Source organism: Galleria mellonella, unplaced genomic scaffold (assembly GCF_026898425.1).
Source record: "Galleria mellonella isolate WM207_F2 unplaced genomic scaffold, CSIRO_AGI_GalMel_v1 utg1386, whole genome shotgun sequence".
In the NCBI taxonomy this organism is placed as follows: Eukaryota; Metazoa; Arthropoda; class Insecta; order Lepidoptera; family Pyralidae; genus Galleria; species Galleria mellonella.
This window is the reverse complement of record NW_026441994.1, coordinates 954,296-979,478: the sequence shown is the minus strand read 5'-3', so window position 1 is coordinate 979,478 and position 25,183 is coordinate 954,296. Positions and strand designations below refer to the sequence as shown.

At 34.1% G+C, this 25,183-nt stretch overlaps 1 protein-coding gene and 1 non-coding gene across 2 annotated transcripts; both read right to left on the bottom strand.

The window, feature by feature from the left end:
• Positions 1–330: 330 nt before the first annotated feature.
• Positions 331–5,576, bottom strand: LOC128202557 (uncharacterized). Its single transcript, XM_052903265.1, has one exon. The coding sequence runs from the start codon at positions 4,829–4,831 to the stop codon at positions 632–634; it is 4,200 nt and encodes a 1,399-aa protein (XP_052759225.1). The 5' UTR covers positions 4,832–5,576; the 3' UTR covers positions 331–631.
• A 16,332-nt stretch (positions 5,577–21,908) lies between these two features.
• Positions 21,909–21,980, bottom strand: Trnah-gug (transfer RNA histidin (anticodon GUG)). Its single transcript has one exon. It is a non-coding gene; the product is annotated as a tRNA-His (tRNA).
• Positions 21,981–25,183: the final 3,203 nt, after the last annotated feature.

Sequence of the window (25,183 nt, the reverse complement as noted above, 5' to 3'; positions counted from 1 at the left end):
TTGGATTCTTTTCCACATATCCTCATTTCAAATTTATTACTCGGTACGATTGCCAGATGCGATTTATATTTTTATTTATTTATTTATTTATTCTTTATTGTACACAGAAAAAATTACAACATATTATATATATAAAATAAAGATGTACAACAGGCGAGCTTAACTCTGTAAGAGTTCTCTTCCAGCAAACCCTGAGTGGAAAGGAGCATTAATTATTAGCGGGCAGTATGCGTACAATAATAGACGGAAACATTATATATATATTGTTATCTGTTAAGGTGTTAAGGTTCACTTTTCAATATCAATTTAAGGTGCAAGAAAACACACGTCTTTACTGAAATGGATATATTTTCAACTAACTTCAATTTCATAACATTGTTGCTTTTAAACCTACGACGAGACAATAGTAATAGAATGGCATGAAGTTAACCAGTGTTTGTTTCTATTGTTGACATTATAAGTAAATTACGTTAACATGCCGCCCACCAAAATGACTGTAAGTCTTTTTAAACGAGAATTTAAACAAATAACAATATATCTCATGCACATATATATAACAAATATAAAAGGTAACAAAATATTGTAGTATATAAATTAATTTATAAAATATTAACAACTACATACAAGTTCATTATTTAGAATCAGTTTCAATGTCCACAGGTAAATAACACAGTTTGCTAATAGATCTTTTTACAACACTGTTACCACTTTTCACACTGTAAACTCTAGTAATTCCATCATCTCCAGGGTGTTTTTCGAGCACTCGTCCTAGAGCCCATTTACCAGGCGGTAGTAGGTCATTTTTAATAAGAACTATTTGTCCGATAGCAAATTCCTTTTCTTTTTTAAGCCACTTTGGTCTTTGTTGAAGTCTAGACAAATATTCTTTCTGCCACCGATTCCAAAAATCTCTTAGTAATTTTTGTGTATGTTGCCAGCGGGATATGTTACTAACTTTAACATGCTGTAAATCTGGATTGGGAATGACAATAGGTGCTTCGCCTATCAGGAAATGTCCCGGTGTTAAGGGTTGAATTATGTCACCTGAGTCATCAATCGGACAGAGCGGTCTAGAATTTAGGCACGCCTCTATTTCACAAAGAATGGTGGTCATTTCCTCAAAAGTCAAGTGATTGGTTAATATTCTTTTTAAATGGTACTTAATTGATTTCACGCCCGCTTCCCATAAACCTCCGAAATTTGGGCTATAAGCAGGGATGAAATGCCATTGAGTACCATCGCACGCCAAAGATTCAGCAATTTCCCCTTTAAATTCTAAACAAGCATCCTTCCAGGCAGTTACTAACTCCTTATTTGCTCCTATAAAGTTTCTCCCTTGATCACTCCATAAATGGGAGCACTTTCCTCTTCTGGCAGTAAACCGTTTAAATGCACCAATGAATGCCTCTGACGTCATATCTCCAACCAATTCCAGATGAATGGCTTTAGTAGCCATACATACAAATATAGCAATATAAGCTTTATTTGTTTTCATACCTCTGCCCTTCGATATCAAAATTTGAAATGGACCAGTAAAATCAACTCCGCTCTGCAAGAATGGTCGAGAGGGTGTCACACGTGCTTTAGGTAAATCTCCCATGATCTGGGTTCTAACAGCAACTTTATGTCTCGCACAGATCAAACATTTATTTATGTATCCCTTAATCATACCCTTCCCTCTTACTATCCAGTACTTAGAAGTTAAATACGTCAACATAACTTGTATACCTCCATGTAAAGTTCTACGATGGGCATCAGCGACAATTAAATATGTAAATCTGTTTTTATGATTTAATATGATTGGATGTTTACTCTCTTCATCGATATTAGCGTGTCTGAGCCTTCCGCCCACCCTGAGAATACGTTGTTCATCTAAGTATGGATTTAACGATTTTAGATTGCTGGTTCTTTTTACTGATTTCTTCTTTTCTAATGCTTCTATTTCATCTTCAAAATCTATTTTTTGACTTATTTGTATACATATACGTAATGAATCCTCTAATTCTTGTGTTGTAATAGTATTGTTTATATTTTCTGCCAACAATCTAAACTTTAGAAATCTTTTACAAAATGTTATTACTTTTAACAATTCTGTTAATGTATTATAATTTTCAAATTGTGTATATATATGATTTTCTTTTTCTTCTTCCTTATTATTTATATTTAAGTTTACGTGTATAACCTTTTTCATTTCCTCATCTGTTTGTGTACAACTTGGCTTATGAAAATCTATCTTATGTTCAGACAACCATTTCGGTCCCTTCCACCACAAGTTCGAATTTTGCAAATCTTTAAGATACATACCTCTGGACGCTATGTCAGCAGGGTTGTCTTGTGACTTCACATAGTACCATTGTCTGTTGTTGGTATTATCTATTATTTCTACCACCCTATTAGCAACGAAGGGTTTCCATTTACTGGGTTCTCCAAGTAGCCAAGATATGACAATAGTGGAATCAGTCCACGTAAACACTTGGGACATAGATAATTTCATTGCTTGTGTTACTTGTTTGAGCAATCTTGAAAGTAAGACAGCACCACAAAGCTCTAAACGTGGTAGTGATATTGTTTTCAATGGGGCTACTCTAGTTTGTGCAGCAACAAGTGTGGTTGTTATGGTTCCATCAGAATTTACAACACGACAATATACCACGGCTGCATAAGCTTGCATTGAAGCGTCACTGAAACCATGTATTTCAATAGATTCTTTCTCTTTGTTGAATGTATGTAACCATCTGTCTATACGTATGCCATTTACGTTCTTAAAATCACGTTTTATTGTCCTCCATTCGTCTATTAGTGATTGACTTATCTCTTCATCCCAACTGTACTTTTCCATCCAAAGTCGTTGTATAAATATCTTTGTCATTACCAACAATGGTGCTATCCATCCTAAAGGATCATAGAGTTTCTGAATATCTGACAGAATACTACGTTTGGTGATATTCATTGACTCGCTATGTGTACTCGAATTGTATTCAAATTTATCAGTTCTCAAGTTCCATGCGATTCCTAATGCCTTTGTAGTACCATCGATATTGAGATCTAAGTGTTCATTAGAGGATCTTTCGCTTGGTTTGATAGATCTCATGAATTCTGCATTATTAGATGACCATTTCTTTAGTTGAAAACCACCTTGTTGTAATAAATATTTTAACTCCTTGGCAGCTGCGATAGCATTTTCAACATTATCACAACCCGATAGAACATCATCCACGTAGAAATCCTCTTGAATTATCCTGGTAGCAATTGGATAGTTTTCACCTTCGTCAATAGATAGCTGTACGAGAGTTTTGATAGCAAGATAAGGAGCTGACGCCGTCCCAAATGTTACTGTGAGCAAACGGTAGTCTTTTATAGGTTCATCAGGATTATCTCTCCATAAAACTCTTTGAAAGTCTTTGTCTTCTTTTGCTATCAAAATCATTCGGTACATTTTTTCAATATCAGATACGAAACAAACAGCATGCATTCGCCATCTCATCAACAGACTTCTAAGATCACCCTGTAGTACTGGTCCTAATAAGAGCTCGTCGTTCAGTGAGATGCCGTTTGAACCTTTGCATGAAGCATCAAAAACGACACGCGTGCTAGTAGTCTCCTTTCCTTCACGAATGACTGCAAGGTGTGGTATGTAAATTGATCTTTTTGAATGTATTTCTTCTTCTAGTACTTCTTCTATATGTTTCATATTTTTGTATTCTTCTATCACTTGTGTGTATTTTTCTTTTAATTGTGGTTGTTTGTTGAATCTTTTCTCTAATTGTAAAAACCTATTCAATGCTATTTCTCTTGTATTTCCGTCCGGTGAAACTGGATTCTCTGTCTTAAATGGTAGCTTCACTATGTATCGTCCTTTATCATTTCTTTTATATGTTTTTTCGTAGATGTCTTCACACAGCCTCTCTTCTTTAGTAAATTTTCTTTTAGTATCCATATCTACCTCCCATATGACTTTCAGCATTTCGTCTACATCTACTGCATGATGTGTAAAAATAAAGTTTGATTCTTGAGTACAATTTTCACCAGAATGTACCTCACCAAATAAAATCCAACCAAGACCTGTTTTTAATGCACATGGTGAGCCAGGTGGACCTTTGATTAAATCAGATTGTAATATTTTAGCATATTCTTTGACACCAAGAAGAAGATCTATGGAGCCTGGAGTACAATAACTTGGATCAGCTAGGTGTAATCCTTCTAGGTGTGGCCAATTATGAACAGCAAGTGATTTTGTGGGTATCTTAGCAGTCAGTTGTTGAGACACGACGTATGCTTCTACTTGTATGCTATAATCCGACTTGTATCTTGAAACTACTTTGAACTGAACTACTTGGTTTACATTCGTTTTCATAGATCCCATTCCGATAATACTTCTTTTTGCTGTTGTTCTAGTGAGTTGAAGTAACTGAGTTGCTTTTTCACTTATAAACGATGATTCCGACCCTGGATCTATTAGCGCCCTTAAGACAGTGGTGTGATCGCGTTCACTTCTTACTATCACCATTGCGGTCGCTAATAGTGCTATCTTCTGCCTAGTATTGCAATTAGACGCTACCATTGTATTGACTCTTATCTCCTCTTGCTCTTCTACATTGCATGGGGATGGTGACACACTCGGTTGTATGGTACCTATTTGACCCGACGTGTCCGGTTTCTTCTGTAAATGTAGAAGAGAATGGTGGCGCTTGTGACATACATGACAGGAAACTGGTGTACGGCATTTCAACACCGAGTGTCCTGGTACTAGACAGTTGTAACAAAGATTATTGTTCTTGGCAAATTCCTTACGTTCCAGGGGGACAATTTTGTAAACTCCTTGCAATGACATAAGGCGTGGTTATTCTTGCACATGTTACAAGTTTTATTTGGAGTTGTCACGTGGTATGATCTTTCTCTAATAGTTCGCTCTCTAGTGCATGATAATGGTGTAACTAATTCTAATGTACGGAATTGAGATTCTAAGAATTTCTTCAAGTCAGTCCATGAGGGTAGTTCATCTGAATTTTCTTTATAAGAATACGCCTCCCATTGTTTATGTGACTCTGGGTCCAACTTCTGCACGACCAGAAATATGATTATGGGATCCCAAGAATCGGTGGAAATATTCAAATTCTGTAAGTTGTTTATGCATTCAGACGTTGTATCCAACAATGCTTTAATTGAATTAGCTGACTGATTCATAATTTTCTTTTGTGCAAATAGTCGTTTTAAAAGAGAGTTAACTATTAGTCGTTTGTTACCATACCTTTCTTTCAGTGTATTCCAAGCTTGTAGGTAGTTATTTTCCGTCACTTGTATATGTTTTAATAAATTCTCTGCTTCACCACCAATACTTGTTTTCAAATAATGTAATTTTTGTACACTACTAAGCGATGTATTGTTATGCACTAAAGAAATAAATAAATCCTGATAGGCGGGCCACGATTCGTAACATCCTGTGAACAAGGGAATTTGGATTTTGGGTAGCTTCACTTGCACATCCAGGGTACCCTGCACACTTTTTTCAGCTAATCGTGACACTGGTAAAGCAGATAACATATCCTTAAGGTCCGCTTCCAAGCACAAATAAATATCTTCATGTACATAGTATTCTTCCTTCACGAAGTATGGTAGTATGACGCGTTGTTCTTTAGTCGTAATGCGTAATAATTCTTCATGCGATTTTTTGAAAGTTTTCCAATAATCTTCTATGCACTTTAACCGCGACTCGATGTATCCTTTTGTTAATCGTGATTTCGGGCATTTTTTAAGATTTATTTGCGATTTTTTAAATAGATTTCCTGTATCTTCAAGTACACTGATAATTTGTTCCAAAGACGTAGCCATATTTTTTCAATAATCTTCCAATTACTAATTTAAGCAATCTTAGTACTAATTGCTTAGTGAATAAAGATCATTAAATTTGTAAATCTTTATAAGAATACCACTCGGCGATGTGCTATTTTTGTTCGATGCGGTTCTATTGTTCTCGCGAAACGGGTCGATGAAGCGGTAATAAACTAATAATCCGGCTCGATTACGGCCATATGTTGATGTGTTAAGGTTCACTTTTCAATATCAATTTAAGGTGCAAGAAAACACACGTCTTTACTGAAATGGATATATTTTCAACTAACTTCAATTTCATAACATTGTTGCTTTTAAACCTACGACGAGACAATAGTAATAGAATGGCATGAAGTTAACCAGTGTTTGTTTCTATTGTTGACATTATAAGTAAATTACGTTAACATTATCCAAATGTCAAAAATTGTTTATTTTAATTGCAATTGGTACACCAAATTGATACAATTTTCTCTTTTACCCAACTACAACCTTGTTAGTTCACACGCGTTTTAGTAACCATGACTCCATTGACAAAAAAATCACCCTTCGCTGTACACTTTGCTTTTTCACCTCATGTTATAAATTACAAACTCCAAAACAGTCAAAATAATTACCCAAATTTGTTCATTAATATTTCATTTTTCTCCATAATTTTATACAACAATTTTTGCCCTAAAGATAAGAAATTTTACCGAAAATTACGAAAAAATTCACCTAATCTGGTAATGTTGTTACGCAATGTAACTCCAAGCGTAACCCTCTCCAAATAACAACTGATTATATAACAAATCGTAAATATTCTATTCAGTATTTCAGACACAGCGTACTAAAATTTGGAAAAATAAACTTTACTACCCACTGCACCCTTATTAAAGTATTAAATCTATCTCTTTCATTTACCATTGCCACGTGTGAAACAGGTAAACGAATAAAGTTCTTATCAGAATGGGGTTCTCCCCTTAAATAACGAGCAAGATCGGAAAGTTCCCCATGGGAAATGACTGCTATATGCACACACACACACACACACAATTTGCATGGCCCTAAGAGAAGGGATCTATGTTAGCCATTTTCATGTCTGGAAATTTTGTTATATGGGTAATTAATTCATAAAGGTTAATGAACTTTATGTTATTCATTTGTTTCCTCCTATAAATAAATTGATAATTAATCGGGCAGGCCGTATGCTTTTTTGCCACCTTAGTGGTATAAAAAAAAGATTATTAATCGCAAATATCAATAAGTAGGGTTATTTAAAAAGCCCGTACTAACTTTCTTTAGGCTCGGCAAAGCGCGCTTGACACCCCTAGTGTTGCAAGCGTCTGTAATCCACACTGATCGTTTACTATCAGGCTGATTGTATGCTTGTTTCTTACCTTTGGATTTAAAAAAAATGTAGCAACCTACTTTAAAAAAAGAGGAGGTTCTTTTTTGTTTTAATAAGGTTTATAAACTTGAATGTACATTAATATTTTATTGGAATACATTTTTGTATTTCGAAAGGAGGAGAATCTCAATTCGTCCTTATTTTTTTTAGATTATATCTATTTTATTATATATATATATATATATATATATATATATATATATATATATATAAATTTGTTAACAAAACAGCTACTAAATATATATATATATATATATATATATATATATATATATATATATATTTAGTAGCTGTTTTGTTTTTTTGCTAAGCGACATGTTAATTATTTGAGGATGTTATTAGGGAGACGGAAAATTTTCAGTTATTATTTTCACAATTACTCAGAAAATGTTCATTATTATTTATCAAGAATAAAGAATATTTTCATGATAATAATTATTTCTTAGAATAATTCGTCTGAGCCCCTGTTATAATTATAATGGATTATTCTCCAAGGTAAACGTTTCGACAGAAGCGTTCCAAAGAGGAAAACATCTAAGTATAGGCCCCTCAGATGTAACAAATCAAATTATCTACCTACGTAGTTCTTAATATATCATAAAAATATATTTTATTTATTGATTTAAACTTTTTTTTTTATTGGATTATAATAGATTCATAAGCCTGCGCTATCGGTATACACTGGTGGGACACCAGTGAGGGTTGATTGGTGACGATGAAAAGACAGGTTTACGGGTCAACTTTATATCAGCTTATTGTCAAATTGGCTGACTCGTTTTTTTATCAGTGTTCTATATACTTACGCACGTAATGTAACATCTGTCTATCTATATTTAATTATTTAAAAAAAAAAAAAGAATTTATACAAATATAAATTTTAAAATTATAAAACAAATATACACTTAGCACTAGGGGTCTATTGAACTCGATGAGTTATGCATAGCAAATACAGAATTATAATATAATTCTGTAAGGTGAACTTTTTAAACCCAATGTAACTATTCTCTTCCGAAAATACAATTTTCAATGTTGTTTTGTAGCAAATAAATTTAATTATTCTATTAGCCCTTTTAAACATTTTTCAAACAATAATTTACGAGAATCACGCCATAACAGACTACAATCTATTGAGGTCGCAGGAGGGTAGCGAAGGGGACAAAGGTCCCATCTGACGTGCAATATAGAGCCTTATCTCACCTCAGGGTTCCACAAAAGGAAGGGTGCCGATTCTATTGTGTACACTTTAATAGGGCACCGATCTTGTACAACTAGCCTTAAGGAGTTACCGCGCGTGATAAATAGCCTTAATCCACCCTTATTGTTTTTTTTTTACGCAACTTAGAATGGTAAACAATAACGGCCCACCTGATGGAAAGTGGTAACCGTCGCTTATAGATATGAGCAGTACCATGGATATAACAGAGTATACTGTTTCACCCATGATACCCCTCGTGCGTTGCTATTCCTGAGTACTCAGATGTTATTCCTCTGTACCCTATAATTTCACTGCTATATCTCACCCTTCAAACCGAAACACAGTCATGTAAACACAACTGCTTCACGGTAGAAACACGAATGGGACAGAGGTGCCCAAGCAAACAACTTTTGTACAAAGTCTCCCTCTAATAATATTTGTTCTTTGTCGCTGTTTTTAAAAACAATTGAATTAAGTCCGATAAAACTTAATATATATTTAAATATGTTACGTTTGTTCTTTAGCAATTTGTTATTTTACCCTTTTGGGAAGCTTCAAGGGTCAAAATATAATTTAAAGTAATAGACCCTATTTATTAATAAACCACACCAAACGTATTTCAATGCAATTTAGCATACTGGTGATATCATAAATTAATATTAATTTACTCAGATTACGTTCCCAAGGGACAATTCAATGTAATCTACATTTATTTAGTTGATTTTAACTTCCTCGTATTTGAGGGTTCATAATTGAAATCTTTTATGTGATACTAGGTTACCGTATGGTTTCGGCATAGAATGGGCCACACCTTTCTTTCCCGTGGGTGTCGTAAGAGGCGATTAAGGGAACGTTAATGGTCGAAGGATGGGCAGCAGCAAATCTCTTCAAGTATCACCAAAGCCTAACTGCCGGTGTCAACCAGCCTGTAAAGCGAAGTAACTACTGGCTAACTATAATAAAAAATGTAGTATAGACCACATAGCAGTAAAAAGTACATTTTATCAAAAAATACGATAGCCCTGACAAATACTGTTTTACAAACAAATAAATCATAGCCAATGTTATATCGGACTAGACAAGGATTCTAATAATATGCCATACATCTAAACTTGGTCAGGAATTCAGAAGTTATGGTGGATTAAAAAAACAATTAACTAAAACATACAGTAGTAATAACAATTAAAAACAATATTGGCAAATTTGAATTTATCTCTAGAAGAGATGTCTTCCAGTCGATAATATCTTTTAATATTTGTAGAATATAGCAGTGCAGGTGGCTCAGGACTGTCTCTTATGGCAGTCTATGGGGGAAGCCTATGTTGATGATGATATGATTTGTAGAATATACTTCTCTACCCATTTACATTATACCAATCGGCCTATTCTATCTCTTTTCAATCGCGCAATTAAATTGTTCAATAATTTATTTTTATACAATGTATGAAATTATATTCGAAAAGTATTCCGAATAGAATGGAGATTGGTTGTAATTATTATTCTCAGATGAATTACCAGTTCAGTTGACGTGTGAGGTACCGCGAGTGAATGAATGAATGATTGATGGGCGAGCGACGAGTAGAAAGTATTTCATCGTACTACGATCAATTTTAGTGGCCCCCCGCACAATCGCGGCTGACGTGGCATTTTCTTTAGTGGCCATTTTTATCTGGCTAATAACATATTTCATAACAAGAATATTTTCCTATGCAAAAGCACTAAAATGATGTCGCGTAGGCGCAATTATATTAAAACTATGTGAAATAAGAACCCGAAATCGTGTGTGGAAAGTTGATTTTGCTTTGCACCAAGCACTTATTTCCTCCGCAAAACGTAATGGTAGCTTTAACAGCCACAATATTTTAATATAAAATTTGAAGAACAAATTCCAAATTAAATATTTGCATGCCACACGGTTGAATATAGAAATGTTGTTTTTAACATTAAATATTTCTAAAATTATCATGGGCAGCGGTAGTCATTTATCATCAGGTGAGCCGCATGCTCATGCTGGATGCTCGTTTGACCCATGTTTTATGAAGAAAAAATTTATTATTAAACTGTTTTCAGTCAAACGGAGTTATCATTTATTTATTCATTTACAAAATTAATGTCAAACCAAAAGGGAAGTAAACCCAAAAAAAAAAAATAATGACACAATTGTACACACAAAAAGATTAAAAAAACAGATGAATCGAGAATTTCCTCCTTTTTGCTTAAAAATAATTGTGTTGTTTTATGGATAATGTAAAATTTGTTAACGTGGAGATTTAGACCCATTTTCGTTATCGAAGCGGTATTGCTAAAAATATAAATCAATTAAAGAACTCGTTATTTCACAAATTCCTATTTGCTTTTTTCTTTAATCTTTTCCCCAACAATATTTTTATATGAATAGATGCCCATATTCAATTATTGGTTTGGATATTCAATGTTATTTCTTTCTTTGTATACGTACTCCAATTAATTGAAAGAAAAATGTCTAATGTTTTAGATAATTATTTCTTTTGACAAAAATATAGGTATTGGCCGTGGTTTATTGCTACGACTTATGGCTTCAAAGGTCGTGAGTTCAAATCTTTCAGACAATTTTATATGAAATTGGAGGCCTTTTGGCTATCGTGGTTTAAGTAATGGATGATAATGGAATGGTAACTCCGCCTGCGTTTATAGCAGACGCTATAACGCTGGCGGGATACCAGTGAGGGATGATAGATGAGGATGCAAAGGCAGGCCGGTTAGCCCATAGTGATGAATGCACCTGGAATTCAACACGATCGTTTCCAGGGGGACCACGTGGAGTCCCTTCCCCATTACTATTGTGGTTAAATCTTGTGAAATTCGTCACGGTGAGTTGACTGGCCTGATTTTATCTCAACCTATTATCATTTACTGGTGCCCCGCCTGCGTATACCGATAGTGCAAGCGGGGTGACTGTTCCATTCTCTCTTTTCATTTAAGAGTTTCCCCTTGTCGGTACAACTAATTCATGCATCTTCTTCCAGCCAGCTCTATTCCAGGCCATATCCTTGACCTCCCTATACGACATGACACCTAGTGTTTATTTTATCTGTCCCATGTAGTTATTCCTCGGTCTTTTTATACCATTATCGGACAAAAAAAAAAATTTATCGAGTTGCAGTGTAACCGCACCTTTAGGAACACTCATAGGTACACCACCTCCGCTCAGTCGGTAATAAGTGGTATCAAACCCTCATATAAGTTCGAAGGTTCGGGATATTGAATAAATTTATCGGCGTCGGCCGAGCCGTCTGCGTCCCATCTGTGCACAGGTGTACCGCAATCCGTGGAATGATTGAAACGTAAATACTTCCAGGTTTTATTGCGTTTCTGTTGGTTTTATTTTTGCCGACTAAACAAAGGAGTGTAGTGTTTTACGGGCTTTTTTTTGTTGAAGATACAAGATTGCGTTACGCAAAAAAATTTTTCTTTAATTGTGACAAAACCAGTTATCTTGATTTAGAAACTAAACTACTAAACAGATTTTGATAAAATCTCCATGAAACCAATCTGTAACTATATCCTTTCAGATAAAAGAAATCATATCGGTTTACAACTGACAGAGTTATGATGTAGGTACAAAACATAAAAACAGAATCGAGAATGTTTTTCTTTTGTTAACGAATTTGGAAGAATTTTCTTTCTTGCTTGAAAATATATTCCAACGCAGAGGAATAACAAAATCCTAAGTCCTCAAAATAACTGGTTTCATGACAATGCGTGGGGGTTTTTTGGGCGAAACATTGTTAGAGGCTATATATTATATCCATGGTACTGCTCCTGTCTATAGGCGACGGTTACCACTTTCCATCAGGTGGGCCGTTTCCATTAGCTTGTTTGGCATTCTAAGTTGTATAAAAAAAAAAACTCCGCCTGCATTATTAGTATGCGCTGGCGGGGTACCAGTGAATTATTAATTGATTGTTTGTAATGTCTAGGGGTGCCATTGCTAGCAATATCTTACCTGACCTTACCTGGTCGACCTCCTTGTGGTCCCTCCTGGAAACCATCGTGCTCCTTTCCGGGTAAATACAGCACGATAGGCTGACCTGCATTTTCTGAAGCATCGTGATGGCAAAGTACCAACTCTGCCATCGTATACCGTTAGCGCTGTCAGAGTTACTATTTCATTATCATCTATTAAAAAAAATACGCTTACATTCGTTCAGCAATTTATTTTTGTTTATACTCGTTTATTTATATTAATTACAGTAATAAAACCCACAGCTCACATTGCTAGTTGTTATTACTAACCACTCATTCAAATTGCATTACTCATTTTATAATTCAACGCATTATTCCTCTGTTAAAGTTCTTAATTGGCTTTTTACAGTCTTTGATAGCATTCATTAATTATTAAGCACGGAACGGGACCCCCCCTGTTGCTGCCATAAGAATTATTTGTTCTTATATTACTGCCAACCTATTTTATTTAGGTTGTTAGTGACGGGGACTAGTGACCCCACTGCTAGTAATACAGGGTAAAATTTAAATGTTTAGTGGTAAGTAAAACTAAGAATGTAATCAGGCTTTTAGAAGATACTATGCTATGTCCCGCGACTTTGCCAGCGTAAATCGGTATAGGAAGTATCCTATGTGCTAAATTAAGATATAATTTACTAGTAAATAAATAAATTATTAACACTTTATTGTACTATTTCTAAAAATAATAAACGTTGTGAATTTTAATGTGAAATAATACAAAAGACTGCCTTATCGTTAAGCAATCACTTCCAGACAACCTTTGGGTAGAGGATATTGAGAAAAAAAAACAATACTGTCTGTCTATCGAATTTCATTCAAAGCTGTTTAATAGTTTTTTGCGTAAATGAGTAAAACAATCGTCCATCCGTCTATCCCTACAAACTATTGCATTTATGATATTAATAAGATTAGGGCAAAAAGATCATCTAAAATTAAACAATCAAAAAATTTTAAAAAGGACATAATTTTGAGTCTCTCATACTAATTCAACAGCTGACTATGACTTGATAATTTTTTTGTAGTAATTTTACCTATATTTTTATAGCGAAAGTATTCAGTTTTACTGATAGAACGCCCTCCTTTAAAAGGTACTAACGATTTCAATTTCACCCTGCAAATCCCCTCAGGTTGACCTCCACGCGGTCACATCTGGAAACGTTGAGTCCTAATGAATTCGTAAGGTCAAATGGTCCGATTCCACCCTCACCAATCATCCAATCATCTCTCATGTAGACCGCCAACGTAAGCGAAAAAAGGCGGGCGGGATTACTATTCCATTTTCATCCACTTTATGATCGGTTATTGGTATAAGAATAAACGTAATGAGTATTTATTCTATGAATTCTAAAAATGAACCTATTATGACCTCATCAATCAATATGCTGAATAAAGTGGGTTGGAAATTTTAATTGAATTATCTTCAGAATGTACAAAAAGCAATAATTAATAAGGTTATATTTAGTATACGTATTATACGGCATAAACTAGTGGACGAATTCTGATGAAAATTGGTGATTAGTATTTAATAAATGGGTCACCGTGTAGTCCCAGCATAGAATAGGCCAGCCCTTTTCCCGTGGGTGGAGAGAGAGGGTTGGGCAGCAGTCTCCTACATATAACATCACCAAAGCCTAACTGCGGTTGAAAAACCCCCCAAGGGGGAGGCTTATGTTTAGCAGTGGACATTTAAAGGCTGATATGATGGGTCCTGAATGATACCTCATCGAGATATATAATATACAATAAAAAGCATTGTTAGTAATACAACTCCAATGCTAGCAATATATCTGATCATGCCCTTGAACTGTTTCTAGTTGTTCAGGCGTTCTAGGATTAGCCTCTCATACACCCTTCCCTGAGATTTGAGGAGACTGATGGGATGAAAAATTTGAAGGAGGGACTTTTCTTTCCCGTATTTAGGAAAACCTATGACGTCAGCGTCCTTACAAGCATTCGGAACTGCATTGAAAATTGCCGCCAGGAACAGCAATATGACTTCAGGCAGACTCTTAAGGAATCTATTTGTGATGCCGTCGGCACCCGAAGCCTTTTTAGATGATCATTTTGATAAGCGTTTGCACCTCATCGAGCGTGACGGAAAGGGGATGGGCGGGATTGACGCAATTCGCTCTACCTCGGTATCCACTTTCTCGTAGTGACCTTCCAGCACTGGTAACCCTGAGACTCGATGTTGTCGGTTAGACATTAAGCCTAATCCTCGTCGAAGAGGGCGGGGTGTTATTCACTCGGATCAGTGCCGGCGAATCCGAAAATGTCTGATCTGTTTTGAGAAATTTGGCAATACGCCAGTACGCGGTGTGACAGGGAGTGATCTTTATTGACGAGATTATCCCATTTGTCCTATGGAAGTTCCGCAATACGACGCTTTGCTTCGCCTGTAAAGCTCGCAAGTGGATTCGCTTCTCTACGGAACGGTAGCGATCGTACGCTTTAGTGGCCGTGTTCTTTTCACGCAACAGAGCCCTTACGTCATCAGGGAGGTTCCATGTGTGGTTTCTCGTGACCGACATCTTCATAAAGCAGTTCTTGACTGCCAAACTGCAAGCGCGTCGATGTACGTTATTCTGTCTTCGGCGGACTCAATGACGTCCGTAATGCGATCCGGGCCCTAAAGAATCGGTTGAGAGGGGTGGGGGGTTAAAGTTAGAGTGACAGGGTAGTGAATAGTATTTATTTTGACATGGACCTTCATAGAACTCAAACTTAAGGTTATGTTCTAAGAAGGACCAAGTCGAGAATATAGGGCTGATGGGATGGATTGATGACTCATTACCCTGAGTAGGGGATAAACCCGGGTCCCCAACACTAAGGCGCGGCGAGGGATGCCGTGCTGGTTTAATCCGGTAGAAATCCGGCAGTACCCATACGCCTCCCCCGGGGCCTGTGAGTCTGTATGATGTTTTCCCCACGAAAAAAAAGGGTAATGAGTGGGGTAGGGGGGGATACTCCTGGTAACCATCGTAGCTAATTTTTCTAGAATTTGTCAAGTTGGGTTAACTGACTTGCCTTAATCTTCATCTACCACCTCTCACTGGTGTCACGCCAGTGTATAGTGTTAGCGCAGGCGGAGTTACCATTCCATTATCACTCATTAAAAATAAAACGTATACGTAATACTTTTTACTCCGCTAAAGTGTCAATTTCCCATGGGAAAAACAAAAATTCACCGCACGTATAATGTCACGAGCATAAGTAATTTTGTACCTTCTCTAAATTTTCTTTTTTTTTTTTTGTTTCAGGTAAATTCATCTGGATCTTTATAAATGTACGCAAAGATAAGGTAATCCCAAAATAATAATCAATTATTTTTATACAACCTTATGGTAAACAAGTAGATGGCCTTCCTGATAGTGGGAATCAGTGTCTATGCTGCTGCGCCATAACTGCACCATAGACATTACATTGTGACTCCCATGATATATTCCTTACGTGTATTTATGCAGAGACATGATAGCACCGTTGAAGGTTCAGAATTTAGAGGAGACGAATTGATAATTCCTTTTGGGAGTCTTTAAAAGGAAACAAGATTTTAAAATCAACTAGCTTATTGCCCTCTACTTTGTGCTCATGAATTTTAGAAGTAGAAAAAACCATTTAGATGGAGTATTATTAGTACGAATCATACACTAGTTTTTTTAGATAAACCTTCCGGAACCACAACAAACACAGAATGAGCAGTAGTTCCATAAAAACTGATTATTCAAAGAGTGTGTAATTAAGTTTACGTGAACAGAAAATGTATTTATTCTTATTCCTATATAGGATTTGATCTATCTTTGTAAGAAATTGTGTTAAATTCCGTTCAGCCGTTTAAGCGTGGTTGAGCACCAAACATCTAATATTGTTAAGGTGCCTCTTATATTGGCGAGATAAATAGCATACAAATTCTTTCAACCGTTTATGCGTAAATGAGTAACGAATACCCGATTTCCGAATATTTAAGTTCCCATACAAGGGATTTCGGCATGCTAGCCACACTGTGGCCCTTTCTCCATGGTACTAGATTAATAATCAAGTGAGAAAACCCACATATTAAATTTTTACTACTACTACAGCTATATACATGCTGTGTGGTTCCGGCATAGAATGGGCCACCCCTTCCATCTTCCCTTATTTTTGTGAATTCATCACTGTTTTAATGGTCATCTATGTATCACCCTTCACTGTCAAAATGTCACCAACGCCTGTCGTATTCCGTTAGGAGTTACCATACCTTTTTCACCATCTATATATATATATATATATATATATATATATATATATATATATATATATATATATATATATCAGCTCTGCCAACGTATTAACGTTAAAGAAGCAGTTATGTAGGTACTATTTACCTGTGAAAGCATCGCGTTAAGTGCCGATTGTACATTTAAAATAAATGTTCAGTTGTTTTTAACAATAAGAGATAATTACAACGTTGCCATTACTTGGTTATAAACGCTCTAAATTTTGACAACTTCCCCAAATAAAACTCAGTGTGGTCTCACCACCTCCACCCCATCCGTCCCATTGTTTCCGGGCTGCGTCTACCGACGGCTTTACCTAATTTCCTATATCTTAACTATGTATAGAGGGTTGGTACAGATTTGCACACTTGCTTATGCATTACTAATCCCGTAAGGGTAGGTTGTCTCTTTTTAGTCGTACTGTTTGAAGGGGATGCCCGATCTGTTTACTACATGAAGATAATTCTTTACTATAGTTTATTATATGTAACACTTGTACTTAACGCAACTACTTTCAGTGCACTACATTGTAGACTTTTTTTAATATAAATGATAATACTTGTTTCCGCTAGATGGCAGTATAAAAATTTATCAAATTTCAACACAGAAGTTTTGTGTAATGATTTTTTGTACTAAATAAATATTTACCATAAAAAAAAACGACTTCACTTGTGGCAGAATCAGTTATTTTGATTAATTAACCTACTATACCGATTTTGATAACATTTCTATGGGACCAAACTGTGAGTATATCCTTTCTGATAAAAATAAATAATTTTCCAAATCGATTTACAACTGACAAAATTATGAGATAACAAACATATAAATAGTACATACTTGAGAACCTCCTTTTCAAAGTCGGTTAAAAAATATTTCTTGCAAAGCTTTTATTATTGAATAGTTATTATATATCCTGGTGCCTTGTAATACGGGTTCTTCGTATACCCAGTATAGGCACCAGTTCTCTACAACTTTGATGTATCTATGGTATTATTTTAAATGTTTCATTGTACTCAAAAAAGTTGTGAGATAAATAAATAAACGTTATTGTTAAAATAATTACATAAAGCAAAAAATAAAAACTTATAATATTTCATTTATTTTTAATTTTTTTTTCTACGAAATCCAATTCTTTTGTTTGTTTTTGATCCCTTCAGAAAAAAGCGTCTTTATAAAATAACATTTATTTTATACTTTAGCCAGGTAAATTAAAATTTCCCCGGAATAGTGAATAGTGGGATATTCAAAACAGATTAATCCGCTTATCCGTTGATGGGCGCTTCCAAACACACTTCAAATGATAATAAAATATTAAAGTAAGACACTTGGTTTTGTTTTAAATAAAACTATATATATGCAATCCCGATCATATTCCAATATGTTTAAACTAACCTTCTTATTCATAAAAACTAGAACGTACAAATCTGTTTTAATGATGAAATTTTGGGTCCTTAATACTAATTTTATTTAGACTATATATATATATATATATATATTTAGACCAGAGGGAGACTTTGTACAAAAGTCGATTGCTTGGGTACCTCTGTCCCATTCGTGTTTCTACCGTGAAGCAATTATGTTTGCATGGCTGTGTTTCAGTTTGAAGGGTGGGATACGACAGTGAATTTACAGGGTACAGAGGAATAACACCTGAGTCCTTAGAAATGGCAACACATGGGGGGTATCATGGGTGAAACAGTATACTCTGTTATGTCCTTGGTACTGCTCATGACTATAGGCGACGGTTACCACTTTCCATCAGGTGGGCCGTCAGCTTGTTTGCCATTCTAAGTTACATAAAAAAAATAACGAGTACATTTTTAATCTAACATGCAATAAGATCACGGTATGGTCAGAAACTAATTAAAGTTGGAAACAATTAGTGTGAACAAAGCTCGGGTTTGGCTCGCAAGGAACAAGGGTAGGTATTGGCAAGAGTGCCGGATTCACAATATTGTGTAACAATGTAAATATGTAGTGTAAGACAAGAACCGTTGTACAGTGTAGGGTGTGCAGCGGAAAATATATCTACAGTTTTTGTATAAATAGTAAAAAATAAATATAATATTTAAAACTCCCATGGAAACGGACGATAACGAGTCAAAAAAAGAAGAAAAAACTAATCTAGAAACAAGATTCAAGGTAGTACTTGTTTAGACACCGCGAGCGTACTAACGTTATCTCGGCAACACGAAACAAAGTAAAAGGGAGTTCACCATTAATACAGCAGAAATACAGCATCAAAACCACGAATGCAGTTTTTAGAATTTAAAAATCCTTGTACAAAAACATTCTTGTACTTTAATTGTGAATCCGTGGTTTGCATCTGCTTTTAGGGTTCCGTGAATCAGATATGCAGACGTCAATTGCAAAAAATATTTTAGAAATTATAAGTAATATATATATATATATATACACAACTTAGAATGGCAAATAAGCTGACAGTCCACCTGATGGAAAGTGGTAACCGTTGCCTATAGATATGAGCAATACCATGGACATAACAGAGTATACTGTTTCGCCCATGATACTCCCTATGCGTTGCCATTCCTGAGGACTCAGGTGTTATTCCTCTGTACCCAGTAAATTCACGCCATATTCCACCCTTCAAATCGAAACACAGCCATGCAAACACAACTGCTTCACGGTTGAAACACTAATGGAACAGAGGTGTAACTTGTAACCAAGCAAATTACTTTTGTACAAAGTCTCCCTTTGTTATCATTCTCTTAGTTGTATGTTTACACCGACAAACGATAATAGATAATCTTCCCTCTCTCTCCTATCTCTCTTCTCTCTCTCTCTCTCTCTCTCTCTCTCTCTCTCTCTCTCTCTCTCTCTCTCTCTCTCTCTCTCTCTCTCTCTCTCTCTCTCTCTCTCTCTCTCTCTCTCTCTCTCTCTCTCTCTCTCTCTCTCTCTCTCTCTCTCTCTCTCTCTCTCTCTCTCTCTCTCTCTCTCTCTCTCTCTCTCTCTCTCTCTCTCTCTCTCTCTCTCTCATTTTTTTTCCTAAATATCACCCGTGTTTTATTATATATTCGAAATAGTACGGAACTCTCTACGTCCAAACACACGTCTCACTTTTGGTCGTCTAGTTTTTTTTTATTTACTTTCCTCCCGAGCTCGCAAGTACATTATGTTAATCTGCGTACCTCAATTTGGCTCCCGAAGAAGCCACCTACATAATTGATGGAGTGAGCATTCTTCTGCAAATTCCTTGAATGAATTTGTTATAAGAGCGAAATGAGATTCGCTTATTACGAAATCTTGTTTATGTTACGATATTTACTCTATTATATTATTGTACTATATCAGATACTAGTGATCCGTCCTGACTTCGTACGAGTAGATAGAAAATAATCTATAGTCTATGTTATTCGTTGATAATTTTTTATTGTTGATTTTTTTTTAAATCGATTAAGTTGCTTCATCCATTATAGACAAGGAGACAAGACAGGGAGTTTATCCTCATGTCCTATAACCTCAATGGTCGCGTACTGCGCGGTTTTAGAGATGTTTCCTCCCACGAACACTCAGGTTGTGGAATGAGCTCCCTGCCGAGGTTTTCCCAAAAGACTACAGCATGGGGTTCTTCAAAAGGGGGGTAAAGAGGTTTCTTCAGGGTCGGCAACGCATGCGTAATACCTATGGTATTGCAGGTGTTCATAGGCTACGGTAACCACTTACCATCAGGTGGGCCGTATGCTTGTTTGCCATCTCAGTGGTATAAAAAAAGAGACAAGTAAAGAAAAACATATGTTTTTCCTCTTTATAATATTACTATAGACAAGTTGGGGAAAAGTTGCCTGGAGTTGTGAATAGAGTAGACAAAATCGGGGTTGAGTTATTATAGGAGTACATAATATAGTCGTGTGGGATGTTGTAACACATGATAATGGACAATAAGTTGAAGGAAGTTGTGCAATAATGAAAATATTTGTGGATTTGCTTGGGCGGTTTGAGGAAACTTAATAATATAATAAATTTAAAACATTGAGATATATATTTACGCTTAAATACCTCGTTTCCAATGAAATTTTGTATTTGGTTAATATGATTTAAATACGGGAAAAACTATGGGATATAGCTAGTTGGTTACGCATAGTAAAGCTTAAAAGTTGGTCCCAAGAGAATCTATGTTATAGAAAACATATTTTTTTTTTTAGATAAATATATGAGTATAATTTAACATATAAAATAATAAAAAATATAATAATAATAAATAATTAATATATAATATAATATTCATCCCTTGGAAATGGATATATATTTGCGGCGTTTGAAGTCTCTGGGTCCGTGGGGCCCCGAGGCCACGAATCTTTTCAAAGAGATTTCACGCCGGCTGGTCGAAACCTCTGGTGACCAGAAGGCTGGCCTATACTTTGGTCAACGCATTTCCATTGCTATTCAGCGTGGAAATGCAGCAAGTATCCTAGGCACCCTTCCAGCTGGCAGTGATCTCAATAAATTTTTTTCTTTAAATATATATTTTTTTTTATTTTTTAATTATTTATCTCTAATTATATATCTAGGTTATTTATACATCAATGTAATTAATATGTATCATTTACACTTTATATACATATAAATATGATATAAATGAAAGAGTTCACTATTATTAGTTAGGTGCCTTAGATGTGTTTATTGAATTTTGTCTATGAATCCAAATTACAGGTATATAATACAAATGTTTTATTTCTCCATGACCATTTCAAATACGTCGAACTTACTTCAACTTGTTACTCTTTATGTATGTTGTTTTCCTAAATTTGTTTCAATTGAGTGTTGCTAGCGCTATCTATTGATTGTCTAAAGCAACTAATAGCGCCATCTATTGACGGAATAAATATAATATACTTTATTTCGCAATGTTGGCGTTTAACGCCATCTACTGAAATGTTAGTAAGTTAGATATATTATTTTTAAAACAAATTTCTGAATGTTTCAACAGAGGGCAGTAGTAACATTATAAATATTAGATTTAAAAAATATATTTAATTACAATCAATTACAAAAGGTATATGTCTATCTATGATTCTTTTCATTATTATTACTATATGTTTTAGGTAAATTAATTTTACTAATCCTACTTGTCAAATATAATGAATTACATTCTATGAGTCTTTTTTTAGTAGTCATTACAGATTTTGAATATTTATCTTTAAAAAAAAAAACTCCAATATAAAATAAAAAATTATACAAAAAAAAAGGAATATGCTTCACCGTGACAGTGTTTGATCACTGCCGTGACCAGGATTCGAACCTGGGTTACTACGGCCACAACGTAGGGTCCTAACCACTAGACGATCACGGCTATTGAAGCTATGGTCATTCGTGCGAAATAATAGATCCCATTCTGTAGTATGCTTCAATAAATATATTTTAAATTTTTAAGTTAACTTAATAATTCTCTTTGCAATAATTATAGTTTATTCCCGTCTTAGTAATTAATATAGTATGAAATGGTCATATATATTGCAATTTTTTTTATATATTAGAAACACGTTCGAAGATATCAGATTTATATATTTACACGAAATATAATTATTTTCAAAAATTTAAAAAAACCAATAATGTATTTTTTTCTGCTATGTATGTATAATATATTTTTATCATCATCATCATATGGGCCGTTATTTTTGTCATATTAATTAGTAGTTTATTCAGTTATATCTGAATAACACACAAATGTGCATAATTTTACTGGAGAACATGAAATTAAATATCTGCAAAATAAAAAAAAATAAAACACATTATTACCATTAATATTGTTGTTAAAATTACAAAAATAATACGTCTAGTTTAATACGTTATTAATTTAATTAAGATATGTTCACGATTCAAATTGTTGATGGATTTACATTATTTTCAGCCGACTTCAAAAAAGGGGAAGGTTCTCAATTCGATTGTTTTATTTTTATGTTTATTACTCCATTACTTAGTCATTTATAGACCGATTAGGATTTTTTTTTTTATCAAAAAGAATATACTTATAGATTGATCCCATAATTTTTTTTTCCAAAATCACTTCTGTAGTTGGTAACGATCGAAGTTGGTGTTTTAACCGACTTCAAAAAAGACGGGGCGGTATATAACCCTTTCTTTTTTGAAGATAAAAAAGGAAGTCTTCTTTGCTTAAGCTATTTGTATTATACTTGAATCGAGACTGTGGTAAACCGTGTTGGTGGCAAATTTACTCAATATTTTCTTTGATTAATATTATGTATTATTCTTTATTTTGTCACTATTAGTTTTCCCAAATAAACAAAAAAAAAAGATACAAGGACAACCGAACCGAGCAGTCGCGTCAGCTTCATAATAAACACGCGTATAAATAATAATTATGCATATATTTTCATTCAAACATCCCTTTTGCATTGGTGACATAAATCAGCCGGTCGTTGTGCTGTGAAACCAGGACGCCAATCAAACAACCAGATTACACGTTTCGCCTAATAATGCAGACCATTCAGTGTGTACCATAATATATGCACGTTGATAGAAGTGCCTCCGATCACCCCTCACGCAAATTGCAGCGAACTGGACGCGTTCGCGAATCGAGTTCTATCGACGTAATAAAGAAGCGTGTAACTGACCGCGAGTTCGATGTTAAGTCACAATTACAAATTAAAAAAAAAAATATTAAACAAAATATAAATGAGGTTATCCAGTAGCTCCATGCGGTATCCATGACACCTCATGGAACCTATCAAAATATTAACGCTAAAAATAGTGGCCGTTGATGGCTCAACGCTAAGATAGAAATCCTTTGGTCATTTTTTTTTTATCTTTTATGTACTTACGCTAACCAATAAATGTTTTCGATACTATTACAGATAAAAATATAGGTAATAAAGGTGTGCTAGCTGACGCGACAAACATTGTCTGGCTTCCTACCGATTCATGGATTATTGATTTAGTATAATAACTATCCTGTGTCTTAACTTAAAGCAAACAGTGCACTTTATTTTTATTTTATCGTGAATAAATATAGTAATACGGGATTTTTTTTTTTTATATCTTATGATTATGTAAAAAAATTAAACATACAGGTTTAGTAAATAAAATCTTGCAACCTAGTTGTATTCGTGAATCAAATTCCTTCAGTATAATGTAAGAAACATGTAACTGACCGCGAGTACGATATGAATTGTCATTTATTAAATTAAATTAAATTAAATTAACGCTGGCATACTGAAATAACATAATAAAATAATATACGTAAAATTAGTATTAAGGATCCAACATTTACATGCCTATATATAGCAAAACATGTACTTATGTTTTTTATATGTAACACCTTGTATCTCATGTTTCAAGTAAATAATGAATAAATAAATGTATTTTTTATTGGTACATTGACAGTGTGTCATTTGCTGTAATTTAAATATTGTTCCAATATTAAAATCTCAAAACAAATATAAAAATCACTAAATAAATAAATTAATGTCCAAATGATGATTAATTGATTTTATATTATTATATTTAAGTTTTTTTATACAACTTAAAATGGTAAACAAGTTCACGGTCCACTTGATGGAAAGTGGTAACCGTCGCCTATAGACATAAGCAGTAAGTACCACGGACATAAGTTTTGATTTATTCATTATATTTTATTTTCTATTTTATTTTTAAAATTGCAAATCTTTATACAGAGACCTATTAAATGTGACATGTAAGAAAAAACATAATAACTGTTTGGGTCGACGTGATGAATCGTTCTTAACAAAACGGGAATTTATGTTATGTTAACCAGCCGAGGCGATTAATAACCTAGTCTAGGTTTTTTTAAATAAATATGTAAAATATACTATCTGCATAAATTTTGTTTTTTTATCTATTTTTTTTATTTCAGTTGTGGTGGAATGAGATGCATTTTAATTATAATTGGAAAAATATATATATATATATATATATATATATATATATATATATATATATATATATATATATATATATATATATATATATATATATATATATATAGACTTTATTTAAATATATATGGATTTTTCATAAAGTATTCTTACATATTTTAGGCATTTTCTAGGCGTATGAATTGCATTAAATGCATCTAATACTAATAGTGCACAAACAAACAAGAATTGCAAAAATTGGTGTTTCGAATATTGTTTATAAAATATGCTGGTTCTTGTTAAATATTTTTATTTATTAATTATATTAATAATATATAGTAAGTGAAAATGCCGTCTGTTGACTTGATGTAATATATTTGGACTTGTAACTACAAAACATATTAAGTCAAGTTTATAACTTTTATATGTATATTTTGTTTTTTATTAATTTGTTTACTTTTTTGTTGTTTTATAAAAAACTACAATTGTCAATGTATGTAAAAAGGTTTATTTTGAACAAATAATTAAATCGATAACATATTGCCCTCATAATTTACAGAAGAATATTCTTTGTATAGAATACTAATTTTTACCCGCGACTTTGTCCGTATGTCCGAGATATGTTCACTGATAGAGAGAAAAAGTAGCCTATCTATTTACA